Genomic DNA, 21,715 nt, shown 5'->3' on the forward strand with positions numbered 1-21,715 from the left:
AGGAAATAAATATTCATCTAGTAGGCTGGCCCGAAAAAGTTTCAAATTCCTTAATATAGTCCAGCATATTATTCAACTAAACAAATTCATTTAATAGAAAGATTGAATTGCTTATAGCAGAGAATCATAATGTCCATACTACAAAAAGTTTGTAATATTCTTTAATCAATAGCCATTTAAATTTTTGTGTATCTGGTTACACATCTGGTTACATTGATGTTACTACAACTTTTCTCTTAAAGAAAATATAGAAATGGTATTGCATGCGAGTATACATATAATTACTTAATTTAGCACGTTCTTATATCAACTTCCAATAATATCTGCTCCTTCTTTAGTCCTCAACGGTCAATTTACAGGCAGTGTATTTCCAAACAGTACTTTTCTCAAACTGCATTCTTAGTTAATGCACTAGTCATGTCAGGCAAATTGGTCAAGAAGTGCCAATTAGGCACTTCCTTCTAGAATGCAGTACTGTAAGTAAAAGCAAGCTCAATGTAAGAGGCATCTAATTGTTTCAAAGCAAATATTCAGAGCAGACTCACAACAAAAGGAAAAATGGATGCAATGGTATTATTTAAAGCTTATACATTTTAATCAGAAAAATACTTGCAAGATAGTCAAAACTCTCAGCAGCACAGCACATGATGAAATGATCGATTCATTCTTACTAGATATAAAGTAAGCATGCAGGTAGGCACTGTACTCTAAAAATAAGGAATTAATAACTGGAGTGGAACATCATGAACTAGCAAACCATCATCTATGCAGTTTCACAAAGGAAATGACCAAGAGGCAGAGGCATCACAATAGATAGTGATTATCAAGAAAGTTTGGGATAGAGATGTCAGTTAAAGATTCAGACAGTAGCAATATTTAGGCAACAGGGCTTCGCAGATGTTGATTTCTCAGAGGGCAGAAATAACATCAGGCCCAAGATGGCAGGAGCATGCTTTGTAGTAAAGCAAACTGAGAATCCCTTCTATCGCATCATGCAGCAAGCCACCGATTCCCAGGGAGGTAACACACTGCTTCTGTACAGCCTACATTTCGAGGTGCTTCTTCCCAGGCACCTCAACATACATCCATCTATTTACATCTCATTAAAAACAGAAAGCGGAACAAAAGTAATAAAAGTACATATGGGATTGTAGCAAAATGGAATTCGAAATGAGAAAAAATTACTTTGAATTTTCCAAAGTAATTTCAACTTCTTCCTTAAAAGAAATGGGGATGGGTGAATTTATACATTGACTCAATGACTCACTAAAAATATAAGATCCCTTTGGGTTTTAAGGGTGAAATTTCACATAAATGTGAGTGTGGGATCTCATTGTAAGTGAATTTCCAAGGCACCCTTCTTATCCCTGGGGGATAATTTTAAACATTTTTTAAAAATCTTTATGTAAGGATAAAAGGGGCCATTTCTGAGAACAGAAGCTGTGTTAATTTTATAGCAATCAACCAAGAAAAGGAAAAAAACCATGGAGAGAAAGAGCAGTATATACCTGGCAGAACTGTCAACCATGCAGAGTGAAAGGAGATCCCAATAGAATTACCCGCCAAGCACGTATATTCCCCAGCATCCTCAAAAGTTACATTCCGAATATAGAGAACCTCAATCTCTTTGTCCGTGGTATTAACACCGGCGGCCTAGAAAACAAGGGAAGCAAGAGAGAAGGCTAGACAACAAGGAATGATTGTGGAGGGGGCCATGGAACCATGAGGCGTCGCACCGGAGGCTCCAGCGGGTGCTGGCCACCAGAAGATTCCGATTGCAACCCATCCACAAAGCCCACAACCGAGACACTGAGCAACACTGAGCAGCTCACCTCCACAGGCCCGTCACCACACTGGCTTCACCACCTAGACAGGCATGCAATCAAACACATGGAAAAATCAACCCACAGGAATCCATTCTTTTGCCCTTTGCTTTGGATTTGAGGGTGGTTTTCCAAAAGGATAGCACCCAAGAGGCTACGTTGGGTTCTGGTTCTGTTGGCTGCAGAGTCCCTCCTTGAGAAAAGGATGGTTCGGCCTAACCTGTTGTGTTGTAAAACAAACACTGCAGATAAGCCCAAGTGGACACCTTGCACATCCTTCCAGCTCTGTGGGAACCAAGCAGGATGGAAGGTCATGTTGGTTACCAGGGTCTGGTTATCTTTACCCCTGCATAACCATCTTAACTTACATTGCATTGAAAGAAAATGGAAGAAAGCATGATCTTGGTAGCAAAGAAACTGACTCTTATTTTCTTCTTTAATATAAGTATTTTTTTTTTAAAGATTTTATTTATTTATTTTTTTCCCCCCAAAGCCCCAGTAGATAGTTGTATGTCATAGCTGCACATCCTTCTAGTTGCTGTATGTGGGACGCGGCCTCAGCATGGCCGGAGAAGTGGTGCGCTGGTGCGCGCCCAGGATCCGAACCCGGGCCGCCAGCAGCGGAGCGCACACACTTAACCGCTAAGCCACGGGGCCGGCCCAATATAAGTATTTTGAATGTGAGTCATGACAAACTAAGAAAGTCAACCTGCTGCCTTCAATAGCATCCAGCAGTACATTCATTCAGTAAGATGGACAACCCCCAAATCTGGGCTAGCAAAGTCAAGGACAGTATTTACTATCAATCGACAACCAAGGAAATGATGCTTTGTTGGACAAATACTATCGTGCCAATATTTCTTTAAAAATTTGGGGCAGAAGGAGGTATGAATTCTGTTGATGCACAAATGCCACCCATTTACTAGGCATGCAAATGTGTACTTAAAATGGTGTTTAAGTGTAGTAATGATGGGAAATGTGCAGCCCAAACAAGATAAACCAGAAGGAACAACTTAAAAACTGGATGGAGGTGGAGGGTAATCTTTAGAAGAAATTAGAGCAAGCACTTTGAACATTGTGGGCATTTTTCCATGGCTGCTGGCATCCTGCCAGCTGCATCACCCAAGAAAGATGATTACAAATATACCAAGGCCACAGAGTTATCCTATAAGCTGCCTGCAGTCTCCCAAAGCACCAAGTCTTTCAGCTTCTATATCCAGCCTTCTTTTAAAAAAAACAAAAAAACAAAAACGTTGTTACCTTGCTGTTTTGGCAGGACAGTGAGCCAGGCAGACTGGTTGGCCTGCCCTATATAATTGGAGACCTTACATATATACTCCCCAGCATCCGCCTCAGTCACATTGAACAGAGCCAGCACTTCTGCATTGGAACTATTTATCCCCGAGTGCTGGAACAGACACAGGAGAACAATGTAATGGCCAACCGGGAAGGACTTCGCACTGTCTAGGGTCCCACCACCAATACACCACAAAAAAACAACCTCCATTACATCTAAACAGCAGCATTAAAGGGCTGTGGGTTTAGAAAGAACAAGTCAACTGGTGCACAGTGGAAGTGAGCCAGTGCTCTTGAGAGGGGTGGAAGGGTGTGATCAATACCTAGCAGAATGGATTAGCAGTACCCCAGGATGGTCATCTTTGTACAGCTCTTTTGATCCTTGGTATTCTCAGCTGGAGAGAACATCTCATTGGTTGAGAGTTCTTGGTTGAGCGACCTACGGTTCTATGGGAAGACTGTTCTTTTTAAGGACATTCTCTGTGAGCAACTAAATGTGGGAGACATGGTGGGCAGTGGGCTAAGAAGTTGTACAGACTTAGCTGCCGTTTGCTATCACCATCCTGAAGAGCAAGACAGATCTAAAAAATAAAGAGGCTGATGCTATTAACACAGGGACTTGCAAGGAACCAAATAAGAAATACAAAGAGAAAGAAAGTTTCCTGTTCAACATTTCACGAGCACAGAAACATTTTCTAAAGTTTATTGTCTAAACCGCGTGTGAATGAATCTCAAAGACTAAGAGATTTCCTTTAAAAGGAAAACCTAAATTGTTTCTAAAAGGTGGCTACTAAAATTTGACCCTAACGTCATATTAAAACAACAGCAGCGTAACAATCAACATTGGCACAATGCCTAGAGTTTACAAAGCTCCTTCCATCTACTCTATCCCGTTCACTCTGCACAACCGCCCTGTGGGGGAGATATCATCATGGTCCCCACTTTCACAGATGTGCAGCTAAGCCTAAACATCTCCTCTAAGATCTCAGAGCTGATAAGTAGCTGAACTATTCTGACTCCAACTTTAGGGGTCCTTTCACTACCCCAAAGTTCCGTTCTGAAATTTTACTAGCAAGCCTAATGATCTGCTAATTCTCCAACACACTCTCTACTAGCCAGTGAAATGGGAGAATCATCTTCTCTCAAATTCAACAGGAAATCAAAAAACCTGTGGCCAAACCCATTAAGGAGATCGCAGTTGTCGGTACCTTCGGATTCAGAAAGTCCTCACCTTCAGAACCTTGAGGTAGGGCAGCCCATCAGGCCCGTATTTACTGCCGTTTTTTTCCACATGTTTGATCCACTGGATGTGGGGCTGGGCATCACTGTAAACTTTGCAGACAAACTCCACGTCACCTCCGACCACGGTGGAGGCATTTGCTGGCAGTCCAGCTTGGAGGATGGGCCGGTGTGGCGATCGCTCTGATGGAGAGAAGGAAGAAAGGGGGAGCAGCGATGGGAGGGGGAGAAAGGAATAAATAAGTTGTGTTGTCCAGAAGGCTGTTCGTGAACTCAAGCCAAAAAGGCCTCAAGTCTGCTGGCTGACTCCTTTGAAATAACACCGAGGCCCAATGCATAACAAAAACGACTTCAAAGAAGACTGCTGGAGCACAACCCTTGTAAAAGGGTCTTATTTAGACCCTTATTTAGAAAACCGAGAGAAGAACTTATTTAGAAAACCGAGAAAAGAACTTATCATATCTCAAGTGATTGGTTGTCCATGGCCACCTAATGAACAAAGAGATTTTATTTTGACAATCTCAAAGACAAACGTCAGGGGAATGGGTGCCCCTTCACTTATTCCATTTGGGATAACACTGGAAACTCACCTTGACCATAGCTTAATGTCACAGGTAAGTGACAAGACTAACTTTAAGGTCACCCTGAATACCAACATGCTCCTCAATGCGGTGTCTCCCAATACACTTCGAAGATGCTCTAAGAAGACTTCCATCCCCTGTTTTAAAAAGAAAATAAACTAAAAGCTAAAGCCCAAAGTTATGAACATATCAAATGAACAACTAACTGGTTTCATCTCTTTACCGTGGAATTTACTCCATTCATTCTTTGTTCTATTCATCCATTCATTTCCTTCATAAATATTGTGTTACTGTGTGCCAAATGCTAGATGCACAAGTAGACATTCCTTAGCATATTGAGATGTGGCATCGAAAGAAACAAAGTGACATTGGTTAAGGAGGCCCCATAGAGGGTATGCTAGCAGTTACTTCCCACTCTCACTCGTCTCACCTTTCTCTCTAGGGAAAAAGTCCTCAACAAAGACCAGCCCCCCTCTTATCTTACGCCTGGAAAGGTTCCTCCCCAGTTTAGAGGTGGTCTCTGCAGAAATCTTGTAGAGTCAACTATGTCAAGGTGCATGAAAAACTACACACAAGGGTCTTCAAGAATCAAGTAACAGACCAGCCTGCTGTATGATTTTGTCCAAAAGGCACTATAATCACAAGTGGACTGGAACCTTCCTACATGGCAGCTCGGTCAAGAGCCACCCATACCCAATCATCTGTCCACTCACAGTTATCACCCCAGCCCCACATACCTGCACGTACCAGTCATCCTCCCGTCTCCCTCCCCACACTGTGGGTACCACGGCCTTTAACCTCCAGCTTAAAAAGTTGCCGAGGGAAACGACAAGATCCCAACCAGCCCAACACACCAAGGATGTCTCCACACTGCACCTGAGTATCCCATGCACTGGGCTGGAAACAGCAAACGAGAATGACAGATATCTAAGCCTTTCTATATCTGGGCCTTTCAGATTAAAATGTCATTTTTTGGAATTTGTTGGACAAGAGCCAGACCATGTGCAAATTGATTTTACTGCATAAGCCTGTCACTGGTCTTTAAAAATTTTTTTTAAAAAAACGAAGAAAAAGTGCTAGTGGTTACTCTTAGCACATTTCATTCCAGAATCTCCCATCACTTCACAGGCACCTACATTTTCACATTAAAAAGATCAGGATTTCAGAGCCCCAAAGAAGGCTTTCGTTTGTCCCACTATCATCCACATAGGTTGAGCAAAAACCTAAAAGTTGAGACTCCTAGTTTTCGTGGGCAGAAAAATCTCAAAGCTGGGATCCCTTCTAACATCACCAGAAATCCTCACTCTCTGGCTGATACACCATCCCAGCGATGGGCCACAGCGAGCTTCCTGGTCAGGCCTGGCAGCCAGCTGGATACCACAGGGACCTGCGTGCAGCTGGCAGGGATGGAGGTCTGGTTTAACCCCAGCTGGCCCCATCCACGTGAGAACAACAGAGTTAAGTCCATGCACACACTCTCCTCACCAGGCCTCCTCTCAAGAGACTTAACAGCACGAGGAGAGCTGTCCTCTGGGCTGGATACTGCCAGCCAAGCACAAAAACTATGCTTCTTTGTACCGATCAAATATTGAGGTGGTTTACTCCTTCCCATAGAGAAGTGAATTTTAGGTATCAATTCTTTCTCTGGCTCAGTTTTCCAGTTTTACGTGCATGTGTTTGCACGTTCAATGATAAACATTTACAGTGGACCTAAATATTTATTCTTAGAAACAAAGGTACTATAAAATCTTAAATGTCATAAGCCAGATCAACTGAATTTCAAACCAAGTGCTCTTTCTTAAACATACTTGTTTCTATAAATCGTTTCACAAGCAAACATTGTCCATGTAATACCAAATAGCGATGCCCCGCGAACAATGAGTGCTTTCATACGGCCCAACATCTCTGGCCTGAGCCAGCCTTCAGCAGAGAACTTAGTCACTGGAACAACACTGGCAGGACCCGCTACAGAGCTGCAGTCTTGTTTTACTTGTGGTCAACGTGCTGCTGAGCTCCAGTTATTAAGTTATTCCGTGGCTATCCGGACTATTTTCACACACACACGCAAAAACCTTTGCAATGGTTTCATGTTATTGCATTTGCAAATTACAGCATACCAAACGCTACCCGCCTGCAGTCTTGAATTCATCCTTTCAAATTTTCTCACCTTATACCAAAAAACCTCTTAACCACCCCCCTTCCCCCTCGACCCTTTCTCACTTTGGGTACAAAAACTGCAGGCGAGATCGCTCTGTAATCGAAACCTTACACCGTCTTCCAAAACTTATTACAGCTGCCTTCAGCATAAAATGAAACCTTAGAGAATGTTATTTAAAATGTTTTTAAAAAGTCAGTAGGCCTCATGTTTCGTTTCTCCACATCAGGCTTTGATTTCCTTTGCAACCTTATTCTCTGCCCTTAAACAAGTCAGAGAACGAGGCCTGAAACATCTTGGAAGAGGTCCTGGGATGCCAGCGTCTGCTGCGCATGGCGCTCCCCCCCACATCCGTCAGCCATCACTCTCCCCTTGGTGTCCATCAGACCCCTAAGAACAGCGATCACTAGTAAGTGGGACAACAGCACCTGGACTCCTGTTCTAACTTCTGAAAAATTGGGGTGAAAGCAGGGTGCAGATGGCAGCCGGCGGAGCAGGCTGGGTGGCACTCCTGCAGAGAGCGGCAGAGCGGGTGGCCCCCGTGGCTGGGCCCAGTGGGCACCTGGGAACCACTGCAGAAGCAGGGCAGTGACAGTGATAATGAAGACCCTCCAATGGCTAAGGTGCTCTCCCCAGAACCTCACCAGGCCCTGGGCAAAGTGAACCCCTTGGTTTGCAACTTTTTTTGGCGGAAGGCTAATATAAAAAGAATTGGCCAATGAGTTATCTCTGGATGAGAGAATAAAACCCAGAGCTTGGCCCATCTCCTGTTCTCCCATGTGATAACAAAAATTACATCTTGCCACTAGGAAGGATTTAGTTTTAGGCCAGGTTCTCTTAAAGCATGCTTAACTCGCAGATATTATACAAAACAGACTTTCCTCTTTACAGAGGGAGTGAAATAAACAGAGAGAAAACAGAGAAACTGGCGAGCAGCTCACCTCTGCGTCTTTACCGCAATTTTTAAAAATATATATTCTGAGTTCAGCAGGCTGCAGATGTACAGTACCTGGACCTGAAACAGGATGAGAACCTTTAAAACAGCAATTCTGAGCTCCCTGTGTGAATTCCAAATTAAGACAGAGTGGAAAACGGTCCAAAGGGTGGGGCAGCAGCCGACGGGACAGTTGGCTGCACTGCTGGAATGAGGTTCCACCAAATAAATGCGTAGTAAACACAGGCTGAAGTGCTCTAAAAAACACATTCTCTCCCGTGTTCTCTCTCTCTCTCTCTCTCACTCCCTTTCGTCAAGTGCTCCAAAGGAGTCCACTTTACTAATGCAGAAGGTCTGGCAGCTAGGAGTCTAAATATCGGGACAGACTCCCCCAAACTCTGCTCTGAAGCTGGGAGCCACAACCACGAGGGCAGGGGAAAAACAGCCCACTCCATTCCAAGGGGTAATCACTGAGAACCAGAGAGAGAGAGAAAATACCTGAGTGACAAAGAATAAATCTCTGTTAATTGACCATTGAAACTTTATAACATGCCAGTCCTCCTCTGGACATAACAATATGTTTGCTCATAAGAGATCTACAACTTTTGCTCCGACACAGCAAAGGCCATATAAAAAGGTCCACCGAGCAGAGAGGCCTCATGTCTACAGGCTCAGTAAATTGCATCCTGGGATCAGAAGGAGACCAGGTTCTTAAATTACACCTATAAATTAATCAAGCCCAGAATTGCTGGTTTCCCAGCACACACTGGTCTTCTGAGTATTTCTCCCCAAAAGTTAAGCAGCGCTTGCCACAAAGATCCATTTCAAAACCGCCCTCTCCGGCAGCAAAATACCAAGAGACTCAAATCACACTGAGTGCCCGGGACTGATCTGGAAGCAGCCAGTCTCCTGCTCCTGGGCACCCATCCATGTGAGGAGCATAGAGAACCCGCCTGCCTTGTCTTTAAATTAAAATCAAAATTTAATTACTCTTCCTCTAAAATGGCAGTTTCTTAACAATTCCAAGGGGCTGAATAGGGAAAGAACATTCTGCGATCTGGAGGACAAGGGAAAACAACCGAGAATTTTTTCTAAAGCCCAGCCTAGCTTTTTTTTCTAAAGAGGAGGCGGTGGTGGTTGCTTTTGTTGCATGAAAACGCACTAAACCAGTTAGCATGAGGCATGGTTATTAGGGGAGGCCGATCAAAGCCCTCTGAAGTCTGAGGCACCCAATAACCTGCTAAAGACCTCACGCTAATTACAATTAGTGGAATGAGTTCATTGCCTTGTCAGGACTCCACCTAATGCACTCAAACCAGACAGGCTCAATCCAGTTGGGGTGTGAGGTTAGTTTTCCCTAAGCTTTCTCCAGCCTCCGGAGACTGGCACAAAAGGAGGGCAGAACTAAAAATGACCAGTGGGAAAAAGTAAGGTTGGGATGTAGGCTGAGAAGGAGCACTACCCTTTCAGAAGGAATCAAAGTACCCATCACTGGTATTTTGGCTTGACATCTTCTAGAACAGACTAGTGGGGCCTGGGATGCTGGACACTTGAAATTATTTTTCTTTAAAAAAAAGGGAGAATGCCTTTTTGTAGAAAGTGACTGGTTTGCTGCTCTTTCTCCGTCCTAGGCTTAGCTGAGCCTCGTTTTCCTCCTGCCTGGACACTCGACTCTGGAAAGTCTTGCAGAACTGGGATGGAGATCCAGCTTCCTCCAAAACATACATGTTTCTCTGCAGAGAGAGCAAAGTCGGCGTGTGGAGCAAGCTTCTTTGGGGCAAGCCCAAGTGTCTTCCCTCCAGCACTGGGGTTCCTCAGTGACTTATGGAGGCTGCACCATGTGAAATGCTAGAAGCAAAACACCACTAATTCCTTTGTGCCTGCTCGATGAGGTGGAGAAGCCAAGTAAAGTGCTGGTTGAGGCGGGCGGCCTGGGAAGACCAGAGCAGGTGGAGGCAAAGTGCCTTCCCTAATTAAAGTCAGAGGATGTATTATTTGGCTGGGAGTTGAGTGGCTTCTACCAGCTGGGTGTCAATTTAGGTCTTCTTGGGCAAATTACAGGAGCAGGGCTGTGTGTTATTTACACCTCAAATGTTTACGATACCCTGAGCTCTATGCCTTCAAAAAGTTAAACCAGAACTGAAGATCCACTGGTGACCACAAAGCTACATTAAATTTAGGTTCAAAAATGCCTCTCCTTTTGTTAAAAGGAGACATGGTTTTGGGATGATGAAAAGTTCTGGGAACGGAGAGTGGGGATTGTTGCACAACATTGTGAATGTACTTAATGCCAATGAATTGTACACTCAAAAATGGTTAAAATGGTACATTTTATGTTATGTATATTTTATGACAATAACAAAAGGCGACAAAGGGCTGGCCCAGTGGTGCAAGCAGTTAAGTGCTCGTGCTCCGCTGCGGCGGCCTGGGGTTCGCTGGTTCGGATCCCGGGCGCACACCGACGCACCGCTTGGCAAGCCATGCTGTGGTGGCATCCCACATATAAGTGGAGGAAGATGGGCATGGATGTTAGGGGTCAGTCTTCCTCAGCAAAAAGAGGAGGATTGGCAGATGTTAGCTCAGGGCAGATCGTCCTCACAAAAAAATAAAAAAATAAAAATAAATACAAAGACTCCTATTTATAAAAAATAAAAAAGGCAACAATATCACAGAGTGAACAAGATATAGTTGTAGGGTCACAGAAAACCTGCCTTCTCAATTAGTTAAGTATATTCATCTTGTCCAGTTTATGAAAGGAGAGCTTTCCTCTCTCCTGACACCAAGACTCTGCACAGGATCCCTCCCTATATTGCGCACGGTTTTCACGCTGATGTAAAAGTCAGACGTCAGTCTCCTAGGCTCCCTCCAGAGGAGCTGGGGTAAACACAGCTGAGCAGTCACGCCGGGGAGCTACAGCCCAGAGGCCCAGCACCCTGCCACTTGCCACAGGGGGTGCAACATCTTTCAGGAATGCAGGATTATCAGCTGGTGTCTGCATAGCTGGGTTCCTTCATGGGAAGAGTATGCTGGAAACGTCAAAAAAAAAAACAGTCCAGGAATTAAACATACCCTCTTATTACACAGGCTGAACTCTGAATGAGAATATCTTCTCTTAAACGATTTGCAAAGAAACTAAAAGAGAGCTTCTTTGGGAGTCCCCAAAGACAGCAGCACTCAGAATGAGGCTCTTTCGGTTGAAAATGTTTTGTTGGACTCTATCGAAAAGGATCTAGTTAGTCCACCTCTAGAAATTTGTCCTAGAAAAGTATTCAGCCAGGTGCCCAACAAATAGGTATATGTGAAGCTTGCCACTGTAGCCTTTTTTGTAACTGGAAAACAAAAGACATGTACAACCTCAATATCCACCAATGGGAGAACAATTAAATAAATTATACTATGTCCATGACAGAACAGCATATGGACCACCAATAAGAATGAATGAGATCAATATGTACAGACACGGAAAGATGTCCATGGTAATAATGTTGACAGGTTTCATCAACTTTCACCATTAAAAAGCCTTACTTCTAGAGGAAGTCTAGAAAAATCTATCATGCTAATCTCTCAGATGCCTTATTTTGCTCCTGGGGCGGCTCAAGCAGAAGCCAAAGCTTTCAGCCCATCTAAGCAAACAAGAAATGCCTCCCTTTGGTACTGAACCACCCGAGAAGTTGAACAATAAATCCTCATTTGTTTTCTCAGAGGCAAACTCAGACACTGAGAATAAAAGTGATTCTAGATACCCCCTGCTAGACACATCATCTAAAGAAAAGCTTCAAAATAGTCAACCAGCTCTCAAACGCTCCAGTTGGATTTCCACGTCTCTTCTCACTGTCCAGGCCAGATGGGATGCCTCAAGCGAGGCTGCAGCCCAGCCCACTCCCTACTGAACATTCAGAGATGGTTTCACACAGAGAATGGTTTTCTTTGTTTCTTTTGGCCAAAGCGTAAACTTTAAAGGACTACATCCTTCACCTTTCAGTCCCAGTCCAGAGTGTACACTGAACCAAACAAAATGAGGACTTCCTTTTTCAAATAAAGCACAACTTCCAAAAGATCCTTCCAGAATCATATCCAATGCCTGCCTCGCAAAAGATCACTTTCACCCTGATACGATGGAGACTATGTCTGGGGCACAATCTGACCTGTTGATTTGTACACTTATTTGAGATGGACAGAATTCCTACAGGCCTTGTTTGAGAGACTCCTATAAGTGGGAGGCTCTGGGAGAAAGAAAGAAAAAGTAGAAGTTCTATTAAGATCCAGGAATCTCCATCCCTATTTATCATCATCTCACTGTGGCAGTTTGGGGTCTTTCATGCTGTAACATGAGAACTCCAAGACGGCAAAGCCCATGTGTCATTCAACTGATTGCCACGTCACCTCTAGGCCAAGTACAGGCTGCGCCATAGATAGGATTAATCATTACAATACGATAAACAGAGATCATCCCTGCCTGAGGGCTCTGTTCTGTACTCTCCCTCCAAACCAAGGCAGTGATGCTCTCACATCCTCACCTCTCTCCTCTCAGAAAGAATCAGAAAACCTCCCCCACAGGAACACCAATCACTCACCCTCAGCCACCTCTTCCCCATCCCGCAACCCGCATTTGATCCACTATGGTAAAAGATGTGACAGTGACTCCAGAAGCCACCTCTCCAACTCAAACTTGCCCTCTAAGTTGGAAGCACATCCCTGTTACAACACTAGGTCACTTCTGCCCTACCTTCTCCTCGACTGTGAAAATAAACCAGACACAAAAACCATGAATACAGCAGTGGGGTGTTCTAAGGGAGGGGTAATCCATAAAAGCAAACTGGTAGATGCATCATTTAAAAAGGCAAGAAGATGGGGGCCGGCTTGGTGGCGTAGTGGTTAAGTTCGCGTGCTCCATTTCAGCGGCTGGGGGTTCACAGGTTCGGATCCAGACACGGACCTACACACCGCTCATCAAGCCATGCTGTGGTGGCATCCCACATACAGAAAAGAGGAAGACTGGCACAGATGTTAGCTCAGTGACAATCTTCCTCAAGCAAAAAGAGGAAAATTGGCAACAGATGTTAGCTCAGGGCCAATCTTCCTCACGGCCCCCCCCCAAAAAAAGGCAAGAATATGATGGCATTTCTACACTCACAGCTTAACAAGAGTTGGCATAATACTTCCCAACTGGGGTCTTTCAGTTTAAAAAGGTGATCATTAACTGAAGCTGTATGAATAAGTGAGTTTAGAGAGAAACATTGAAGATTGCTTGCTTCAGAATTTGCAATATGTTAAGAACCACAAATCCCCAAACATAAGTAACTCATTAAACTGCTTTTCCATTATTTCAATTCAGCACATACTGATAGAAATCTCACTAAGTTCTAGCCCATTACTGGGCGCTGTGACCGCCATCAATGAATTCACCTCTTCATGCCAAGCTTGCTTGCCCGTGCTCAGAGAACAGCAGCCCTCTCCCTGCCCCGTGCCCCCACCTGAATTATCTCCAGGTCTGGTGAAGAGACCTTCTTCTTACAAAACACTGTAAGATATTAACTTGTCTGTAACACTTCTACATCCTCTCTGCCCACACCATAGACGATGCCAAAGACTAGATAAGAGATCAAATATTAGCCCTCTCCCCAGCCACCTCAGCCAGGCCGCCTGCCAGAATCTAAATCAATAAGGTTTCCTTCCTCACCCATGGGGCAGAGAGCAATTGACACCTTGCAGAGAACATGGCAAAAATGCTGATATTGCAAAGTTCTAACATGCCCCATCAATGCAGGCGTGTGCCTGCTCCAACCCCAGAGCTGGCACCCACAGACAGCACGTGTTCTCCATGCCTGGAAGGAGTAAGTTCTTGCTGGTACCAGTCCTGCAGGAAAGCACTTATCTGCTGGTCAATACATCTGGGGTGATGCAGCCACCCACCGACCAGCTTTTGCCCCCTGGAACCCCTGTTGTGAAACAGGTATGAAAAGCCACTCTGTAGCAACCAAAAGCTCACTAGACAGTAGCTACCAAAGGAAGTTTTGAAATCTCTGTCCTGAAGGAAAGGAAAAGATTGACCACTCCGTTAACCAGGGCTGGGCCTAACGTGCCTGTCTCAGTCTAGACATACAAGAGGAGGCGTGGGACCAAATAACAGCAACTAACAATCGCGTGGTACTATTATTTACAAGCACTGCCCTCCTACCTCATCCTCCCAAAGGTGCTACAAGGAAAACGTGTCATCACCCCCATTTTACAGATAAAGGAACTGGGGCTCAGAGGTTCCATGATTTCCAAGGCCATAGACTAGCAAAGGATAGAAACAGAATTTGAACTGCCCTCCCATGTAATTCCCACCAGAACCTTCAGAGGTGCTACCCGGCCCGGAGTGGCGATGCGGGAGGGTAGATGGGGTAGCAGGGGTGAGGAGAAAAGAAGGAAGTGGCTGCCGAAGCCACAAACCCAGCAACAGGACTTTGCCACCTACTTGATTCCCTCTCCAGTTCCACGATTCTATATGAGCTAGACAAGCCCACTGAAAAAGGCACTCGCTGTGACCTATTACCTGGCCTGACACCTCAATCCGTTCTCAATAGAGGGGCTCTCTGCCTCCCTCCAGCTAGATTTCACAACTCTAGAGCTGGCATCAGACACCAAGTCTTGAACTTAGAGCAAAAAATGGAGAAGAATCAGTTGGCAGCAAGATCATGAACATGGAAAACCAAATGAGACTGGCCAGGAAGTCTCTAGGTCAAGACGCTTCAAATTCAGGAGCCCAAGGGGCTCTGTGGAGCTGAGGCCTGGTGAGGGCCAGGGAAAGGCACAAGTGCTGCAACTTGGAACCCAAGAGTCAGGTGTTCAGTGCATTAAAATGTCCGGATACATGGTGTTGTGTAGTTTAAACACTACCGACCACCACAGCCACCCCTCACCCCACAGAGGAAACAAAAGCTTTGTCCAGAAGCCATGGTGTGATGAAAACTAGGATAGAGAAGGGACTTCCATAAGGAGCAAGTGAGCAGGAATGATCCTAATTTTGACAGCTTCAGTAATAAACCAAGTGTAATAAACCAATTAATTAACAAGGCCACATTTCCTCATTTATTTAAATGCTACTTTGTTCCAAACCCAAAGAGTCCAAAATCCACACTGGAGAAGTGTGGTCTGAGGGACTCTAACTTGCCTCAGTCCCTTCCTTCTGCTCAGGGATCACAGTGGAGCCTTTGTCTTCCCAGGACAGAGGCTGCCCCAAGCAGTAAACAATTCATGCAATTTCGCCTTCTCCCACTGGGGACGGGCTGCCAAAAGCTCAGTGCCAGGTGTCAACCCCACAGTCAGGCTTATCAGTCAGTGCTTGGAATAAAAGCCTCTTCATTCCTCCTCAACACACACCTGAGGGGGAGTCACCACTGGGACGGATTCCTTTGTGCTTTCAGGCTGTGTCCCATCATGTCCGGAGCCGAGTTACAGCAGATTTATGTCAAGGGCTAGACCACAGTGCCATTCTGGTCTGCCGCCAAGCAAGTCGGGGCTGGTGAGGAGACCTGAGTGATTTCTACCCAGCCAGAAGGGATACTTGGCCCTGATCGGCTCCCAACCATCCACTGAGACACTGTCTGTCGCTTACAGCTCTTGTCCCCCTGCAGGACAAATTTCTGGGAAGTTAGATTGATAGAAGGGAAGGCATGGCTGCCTCAGCAAATCCAGAGGCATTATTTCCCCCTCCACCGCACTCTGCACCCAACATATCCAATGCCAGGTGAAAAGCTCAAAAGTTATCTGATGGTGTCTGGGAATGCAGAACTGGACACCCACAAGGAGAAAAAGTTCATAATTCAAAGCCAAAGAAAGGGTCTGTATGAGTAAGAAGGAGCAACTGGTCTTTTGAACACTTCCATCTCTCCCTCTCATGTTTTTGTTTTTTGCAACAAAGAGCTGAACATGGAGTAGGGGTAAGAGCAGCCCTTTTTAGAGTCTTGCTGAGGCAGTCATTGCTGGTCCACACCACAGTAAACCTAAAACAGAGATGTCAGCCTGTGGTGCACAGAGCATTGCTCTAGGACTCAAGAAGACCAGATGGAAGTTCCAGCTCCGGAGTTCCTCCAAGTCCTCAGCAAATCACTAATCCCGCTGAATCTGAATTTCCTCAACCGTGAAATGGGATGAGAGGTGGAGGTGGAGGCCAACCCAATGACTTGGAGCCCTCAAACTCTATGATCCTCTTCTGCAAGTCCAGCAACCAGATCAGTCCTGGGACAGCCTTAATGACAGTATCAATCAAAGGTGGAAACCTCAGCTGGACACGTGAATGTCAGCCATTGGCCAGTTCTGTTGGTCCCAACGTGGCATTCAGTTTGCTTAATAAAACTTCTGATTGAGTCTAATAAAACCTATTAAAGATGCCTTCTAATTCACAAAAGAATCCAGGTTTGGAAGGGAGGAAACCAGCATTTGTTGCTGGCCACCTGAGTGCCAATTCAGTGTTTTCATCTGTTAACCCAACTAATTCCTCATAACTACTACAGTGGGTTCGATGGTGGCTCCCCCAAAATTAATAAGTCTGTGTCTTAACCCCTGGAACCTGTGAATGTGACCCTATTTGGAAACAAGGTCTTTGTAATTAAGTTAAGGATCTTGGGATGAGATCAGCCTGGATTTAAGGTGGGCCCTAAATCCAATGACAGGTATCCTTATAAGAGAAAGGCAGAGAGAGATTTGAGACATACACAGAGAGGAAGGCCTCAGAAAGACAGAGCCAGAGATTGGAGTAATACGTCTACAAGCCAAGGACTGCCGACAGCCACCAGAAGCTGGAAGAGAGGCATGAAACAGATTCTGAGAGTCTCCAGAAGGAACCAACCCTGCTGACACCTTAACTTCACACTTGTGGCTTCTAGAATTGAGAGAGAATAAATTTCTGTTGTTTCAAGCAATCCAGTTTGTGGTGACTTGTTACAGCAGCCCCTATGAAACTGATACAACCATCAGAGGAATGAGGTAAGTATCACCATTCAATTTTACTGATGAGGAGAGAGGGGCTCAGAAAAGCTCAATTATTTGTCCCAATTCTCTCGGTGCCCCAGTGCGTGGGCTGACAGCCCTGCCACTCTCTCCACAACACCAGGCTGCCTTTAATATTAATGAGTCTCTGCTCCCTCATTTTCAGAGACAAGGAGAATGAAACCAAAAGTTAAATGACTTATCCTAGGTTGCAGCTTCGAGGTGGCAGGGCCCCCATCAGAATCCAGCGCTTCTGCCTCGTTCACTGATCAACTATGGCAAGATTTACCACCTCCCAGAGCCAGCTACCTTAGGGGAGCCCATCTTATCATCGACACAATTACCCAAATGTCCAGCTTCACACGAATTTTCCCTTGCAAGTAAATGGCAGAAAAGTAATGGTGTCAATTTTAATGAGGCTCAAGCAAGCTCCTAAAAGGGCTCCCATAAACGAAAGCACTTCCCTCACACACAACAATGGCTTGCTGTTTAATTCCAGAACACGAGAATGTCACTTAAATTACATGGCTTTTACACTAAAGTGCTTATGGGAATGCCTTTCCAAGGAAGAATTTCAATAAAAAGATCTCACTCAGTTTGATGCTTCGTCATATCTGCACTACAAACCTATGTATCATAGCAACAAAAATAAAACCTCGGAGAATGTGAACAGGAACAGGACTTCACTTTAGCTGGGAAAATCTCAGATTTTCTGTGAAACAGAGATGTTGCTGAGAAGCTGTTATCATGCAGCAATATATTACACTTGGACCTGTGGGCGACCAGAAATTCATTGTTCAAGGCTGAATCCCTTTTGTTGCCACTTGCTGAGATGTTCAGAACAACTGTCTGCCAACCCTGTAAGTCTGCATGAGACTTCTTTAGCTGACTCAATTCTTATTTTATTAGTGCTTCTCAAAGCAATTACTAGGGTTTTGAGCAAAGATGAGAGTATTTCACACCTCTGTCTTTCCTGAAAATGTCCTCTACTCCACTGACTTTTGGCTTCTATTTATAAAGAAGGTTCAAGGCTTGGAAAATTATTGGGGTTGAGCTTTAATGGATATTCCTAACCAGCATTGTGTCATTATTGGCCCACGTTGAGCTGGGCAATCTCCCAAATTTGTGACATAATCAGGCCTTTCTCTGCATTACTCCATACACTCCATGCTCCCTCTACATTACACCACTGAATCATACGCTCTTTTCAACAAGACTGATTGCCAGGGGATTAACATTAGACAGCACAATTCCATTATTCAGCAGCCCAATTCAAATCCAGCCCTAAACTCTAAGAGAGATTTCTGGGCTTCACAGAGATGAGCTGCCAGAAAGCTCAAAGCGGGGGTGGGGTGATGGGCTTATGAATGTTTTACATAACAACTCAACCTAACCCCTGCCGTAAGCAAGAGCCCATGGCTAAAGTGGCCAAGATATGACTCCTGATTCTTGGAATGGTCCCAACCAACCTGAACGATTTGTAGACCTAGGCAAAGCCAAAATCCCCAAAGACTGCTAGAGCACAATTATTTTATTCCCACAATAAATTACTTATTTTCGAAATTAGGTATTTAGAACTTTTAGCCCAAAATCTCTTTCCTTAAATAGAAATACTTTCATGTCAAATTCAGGACATGTGAGGCCCAAAGTGAAATTCAAGTCATGTACTCTTTGATCAATGGATTTATGGTACATCAATGCCAAAATAAATGTTAACCATTTTCTTCTCATATTTGAGTGTTACTTCTCTTTGTGTTTGTTTTGTAAAATATCTATACATAGTAATTCCCACTAAGAAACATTCCACAAATATCTCTGTGAGAAAAGAGGGCTCTCAAACTCAGCCTTTTATACATATCCATAGGATCTACATCATACAAAAACCTATCAAATTTCACATTAAGGCTTCTGAATAACAAAAACAAAATGTTACAAATACTTTTTTCACTGAATACTTACATACAAATGGAAATATGCTTTCTAAGGCAGAGTTTCTTATGGATTTAATTTAACTTGATAGAAAATCTAAATCATTTTCTGTTTAATTTTCAGTTAACCTAAGACTTCAATTAACCAAATCTATGTAATTTGGTTAATCAAGCTTTTGGAAAGTTTTTTCATGGCTCTTTGGGCAATTCAAATATCTATGAGGTCTCTCTCTTCAAAAGAGTTTGTTTTAGTGGAGAGGAAGAAATGCCCACATGTGAATACCAGGGAAACATGCATAAAAAATGATGGAGGAAAGCCTTTGTTTATAGATGCATAGTGGGTGGGCAGGAGTTTGTGGAGTTACAAAGGGTCACATTAAGGCAAAATGAATCGAGATGAGCTTTGACCTGAGACTTTAGCAGGAGTCAGCAATCTGCAAGTGGAAGTGGGCAAACTGATTAGGTAACCCACAGCAAGGACTCAAGAACAGGTGGCGATATTGAGAGGGAGGGTAGATGACAAGACAGAGAAAAGATGGCTTCTACAAAGAAAAGATCTTAGCCCACCACCCCTGCAACAATGAGACATACCCTAGGTGTAGCTCCACATGTTATCAAGCCTCCGACAAGACAGAGAAACATCCTTTCTTCATCAGTTATGACAAAACCCATCGTAACAGACCAGACTTGGGAAGAAATTTGAGTTTCCAGGACAACAGGCTATGTGATCTTAAGATATTTAATTAAAATAGCCTACCATCTGAGTACTTTGATTAAAAGGTATTCATAAGCCCATTAACACAGTTCCCTTTATACAGAAGAAATAGCTTCCAGGAACAGACATTGAACTTGTAGTGTCTTATGACTTTCTTCTAAGGGAAATAAAGGGCCCCTTGACATTAACCTTCCTCCAGCCTGCTGTAAGTTCAGTCATTATAATACTCTTTCCTTTACTCTTCGGCCAGCATTATACAGTTGCCCTTCTTCAGATAATATTGCCTCTCTTTTAAAAACAAAGTTCTCCAACAGCATATCTGTATCCTTTCCCTGCACACACTAACATTTTTCAGAGTAATCTCAGCTTCCAGAATGTCAGCACATTTCATACCACTTTTCACAAGATGACGCTTGGGAACCAAAAGGATCACGCAAAACACATAAAACCTGGCTAATCAGGAAACAGAACATTGTCAAATGACAGAAGAATTCTTCTCAAATGACAGCTCATATTTAGAAAAAATGAAAACGAACCAACTCTCCTTAAATCATGGGGAGAAACAAGTCTCACTTTCACGATTTCAAATGAGTCACACTACAGCAGGCCGGCATATGGCCGCCACTCTGGGAGAAGCAAACTCACCAACGACGTCGAGGTGGTAGGTGTGATTGATGGAGCCATACTCATTCTCTACCACACAGGTATAATTCCCTTTGTCGGATGGGACCACGCTTTCCATAATGAGGCTCCAGTGCTGGTTTCGTACCTGAAAAGATCAAAGTTAAAGGTGGTTATTTAACACACTTAGCACAGGATACCAGGTACTTTGCTTTCTTGATTTAACAAGAAGTTGGAGGAGACAAGGAAGGTAGAGAAGAGTCATCTGAATTCTAAATTTTCCTCATAATAACTATTCACAGTGGTGACAAATGAAAACAATAATTATCATCATGGTGAACATCTAGCAAAAGGATATTGACAGGTTCAGATACACAAGAGTATGTGGTGTGGATCTGTCACTGTCATGGGTTTGCGAGTTCCTCCAGGAGAGGCCAAGTAGCCGGGGAATCTGAACACAGGCCTGCACAGTATCAGTGCCCCAGGACAGGTGAGCTACCAGGTCGCTCATCCACTGGGAACCTCAGCCCCTATAGCACCAAGGAACCCTCTAGAGCGAACCCTAGTGAGCACTTACTATATGTCAGGCAGTGCTCTGAGCACCCCTTCCTGCCTTAGCTAATTTAATTCTCCCAAGGAGCCCACAAGGTAGGTGCTGTTACTGTTCCTGGAGCCTTCCAGTTTGAAAACCCCTCATTTCTTTCCCCACAGCCCTCAGATGCTGTCTGGAAGTCTCAAGAAGTTTCAGCTGGGAATGTAGGTCGCCACCCCACCCCCCGACTCTGGTGCTGGCTGAATAGATGCTACATGTTCCGAGAGATATACTCAGAATTCCAAATATGGGAGCAATGAATCCTTAGGAAACTTAAGTCATATAGCCATCTGTTTACAAACTCCTTGAGACTTTCCAAAGATAAGCAACACACGTGAAAATAAGTTATTGTGATTCCTCCTCACAGTTCTGTCAACATACAGACAGACTAGATTCTAATGGACCCACGTTGCTTTGAAAATATTTTAACAGATTCAAGTTTTCAAGCAAGCATGATTTTTCCTTACTAGGACCAAAATGCAGATTTCATCTTTTGGGTTCAAGGCTTTAATATTTCTCTCCTAATCTAAATCATTCTTTAAAGGTATTTTGGACAAGGCACTTTGGAGAAATGGAAAGAAAAAATAAAAAGCCAGGGCCTACTAATCTTAACTATCATTTCAGGAATTTTAACTGACCTTCTGAATGATTCTCTGAGCACTGCGAGTGTTTTCTGCCTTAATCACATAAAAACCGATAATACCAGCAGAGCCTTCACAAGCACTTGAGTGATTCAAGGAACTGAACTAGAGAATAAAGAACTTCATCTCGTGAATGTTCCCTTATAAAACAGGAGGCAGAGCAGCTGTCCACTTTGAAAAGCAGAGGCAGCAGAGGTAAGGGATTATAAGAACATGC

General features: G+C 44.0%; 1 protein-coding gene across 17 annotated transcripts in view; it reads right to left on the bottom strand.

The window, feature by feature from the left end:
- Positions 1-21,715, bottom strand: part of FGFR2 (fibroblast growth factor receptor 2) — a 105,207-nt gene that overhangs the window by 36,339 nt on the left and 47,153 nt on the right. For 6 of the 17 annotated variants that reach the window (XM_058544148.1, XM_058544146.1, XM_058544143.1 and 3 more), the window contains 4 exons: positions 21,496-21,603; positions 20,290-20,413; positions 4,351-4,541; positions 3,084-3,231 (listed from right to left, as the gene is read on the bottom strand). In XM_058544148.1, the coding sequence (XP_058400131.1) occupies positions 3,084-3,231; positions 4,351-4,541; positions 20,290-20,413; positions 21,496-21,603 (571 nt within the window). Of the gene's footprint in view, positions 1-1,508; positions 1,654-3,083; positions 3,232-4,350; positions 4,542-20,289; positions 20,414-21,495; positions 21,604-21,715 lie in introns of all 17 variants that reach the window. The other 11 variants (XM_058544151.1, XM_058544147.1, XM_058544140.1 and 8 more) reach the window with 6 other exon arrangements.

The sequence above is a fragment of the Diceros bicornis genome, chromosome 6, assembly GCF_020826845.1.
Source record: "Diceros bicornis minor isolate mBicDic1 chromosome 6, mDicBic1.mat.cur, whole genome shotgun sequence".
Lineage (NCBI taxonomy): Eukaryota > Metazoa > Chordata > Mammalia > Perissodactyla > Rhinocerotidae > Diceros > Diceros bicornis.